This window comes from Cannabis sativa, chromosome 5 (assembly GCF_029168945.1).
Source record: "Cannabis sativa cultivar Pink pepper isolate KNU-18-1 chromosome 5, ASM2916894v1, whole genome shotgun sequence".
NCBI classification, from domain to species: domain Eukaryota; kingdom Viridiplantae; phylum Streptophyta; class Magnoliopsida; order Rosales; family Cannabaceae; genus Cannabis; species Cannabis sativa.
In genome coordinates, this window is record NC_083605.1 from 12,967,277 (window position 1) to 12,969,464 (window position 2,188).

Here is a 2,188-nt window from a genome sequence, read left to right on the forward strand (position 1 = left end):
TATTTTTGGTAATAATCTTCGTTTTTAATTAATTAATTGGCAGACCAACTTCTTTCAACATCAACAAACGTGTCAAATTGTTCATAAAGACACAACCATACGTGTCGAACTAGGAATGGTTATTATGTTCAAAATATTTATAGATATATAAGTGATGTTTTCAAATTCCTTTGGTATTTTAACTTTTTACACTGAATAAAGCAAATATTAAACCTGGCATTTCCCAAGAGCAGCCACTACTACGCTATTCAAATAATTCTATATGCTTATTAAAATTCCAACTTGCCCTAGCTGGCTTATAAATACCCATTGATCACCTAACTCGATCTCTACTACTACTACAATTGAGTTAAATTTTATAACTACATATATAGTTAGCTCTATTCCTCTCATCCTTATCATATATCTGATCTATTATTATATATTTATATAATAATAATGTCAAGGTCAGCAATACAAACTTTAAGTGTGGCAAGAGTAATAGGAGATGTGGTTGACAATTTCAATCCTAGTGTAAAAATGACTGTCATTTATAACAACCCTGATAAGCAAGTTTGTAATGGCTACGAGTTCATGCCTTCTAATATTTTGTCTAAACCTCGAGTGGATATTGGTGGAGAAGATATGAGAACATCTTACACACTCGTAAGTTTAATCATTAAAATATCATATATATATAGATATATTCTCTAACTTTTATATACTGTCTCTAGAAGCAACATATATTTATTTTACCTTTTTTTTCCACTTATTTCTTGAAGATTATGGTAGATCCAGATGCTCCAAGCCCTAGTGATCCCTACTTAAAAGAACACCTTCACTGGTTTGTAATATATATTAGTTTAAAGAAATAATACTTATTATATATTTTTACTTTTTTTTGTAACCTCTACATATATATGTGATCCTTTCCATTAATAATATTGGATATTATAATTATAATACGTATATTCTTTCCAGGATAGTCACAGACATTCCAGGTACAACTAGTGTATCCTTTGGTGAGTATTTCATGTCCTCACTATCGTATATATGTGTGTGTGACACAATGAACCATGCATTATGTTTTTTTTCTTTTGGTAGTGTGGTCTTTTAGATAAATATAAGACTATTATATTACCAAAATAAATATCTAAATGGAGCTTTGTACGTGTATATATATATATATACAAAACGAAAACAGGAAAAGAAATTGTGAGTTATGAAGCTCCAAAACCGGTGGTGGGGATTCATAGGTTTGTATTCATCTTACTCAAGCAAAGAGGAAGACAAACTGTGAGAGCACCAGCTTTGAGAGACTGTTTTAACACAAGGACATTTTCTCAAGACAACAATCTGGGTCTCCCCGTGGCTATTGTATACTTCAATGCACAAAGAGAAACTGCTGCTAGATCAAGAAGAAGCAATTAATTAACTATATGCCCTGCCAATAATGGCATATATAATAAGAAAGAGAAAATTAAAATAGTATTAGTTTTCTTTTTCCTCGCACGGTTAATCTCTTATTATTAAGAGTAGTGTCTTATTAAGTGAAAATATCAGTGCATTTGATGTTCTTATAATTTACTAGTTTTATTATGATGATTGGTGATGTAGTTATAATTTGTAAGGGAACAGCTCTTAAGGGTTTGTTCTTTTTATCTTATCATGTTGTTGGAATAATTAATGTGCTTTTTATGTTCTAGTACTACTAGGTTTTGGATTTTTCATGACTGGTTGCAATTTTGGTGATAGAAGTATTCCATCTTCACTTTTATGGAAAATGTGCCATGCAATCGGATATGTATAGAAGAATTATATATTTGAACTATTCATAATAGATGCAATATTATGTGTAACTTATGTGTGGTACATACATTTCCCTATTATACTCACTAAATCACTTTATTTTTGGCATGATACAAAAACAAAACGTAAAATTGAATATTTAGGTAAATTCTATTTTGTTATTCAATTATTTGGCCAACATAAAATTCTTTCAAAATATATCAGCAAAACGTGTTAAACACCTTTAAAGATAAAAAGAAAAAACCCGTACGTGTCAAACGGGGGCAAGTTTGATTACTTTGGTATTTTCTAGTCTTCGCACTCTGATTAGAATCACCTAAAAAAAAAATAGAGAAGGTAGCTAGAGATCGTTAGCAGATTGAAATAATACTTCTGATGTAGGGGCCATTTTCCAGTCCTT

The 2,188-nt window shown here is 30.4% G+C and overlaps 1 protein-coding gene across 1 annotated transcript; it reads left to right on the top strand.

The window, feature by feature from the left end:
* Positions 1–246: 246 nt before the first annotated feature.
* On the top strand, positions 247–1,687 carry LOC115715658 (CEN-like protein 1). Its single transcript, XM_030644315.2, has 4 exons — positions 247–645; positions 762–823; positions 961–1,001; positions 1,184–1,687. The coding sequence occupies exons 1-4, from the start codon at positions 439–441 to the stop codon at positions 1,408–1,410; spliced, it is 537 nt and encodes a 178-aa protein (XP_030500175.2). The 5' UTR covers positions 247–438; the 3' UTR covers positions 1,411–1,687.
* Positions 1,688–2,188: the final 501 nt, after the last annotated feature.

Bases quoted from the DNA above. Each gene is read 5' to 3' on its own strand.
- LOC115715658 (XM_030644315.2), top strand. From the start codon at position 439: ATGTCAAGGTCAGCAATACAAACTTTAAGTGTGGCAAGAGTAATAGGA. The intron at 646-761 runs GTAAGTTTAATC...TATTTCTTGAAG, and splicing joins TGAGAACATCTTACACACTC to ATTATGGTAGATCCAGATGC. The intron at 824-960 runs GTTTGTAATATA...TATTCTTTCCAG, and splicing joins TTAAAAGAACACCTTCACTG to GATAGTCACAGACATTCCAG.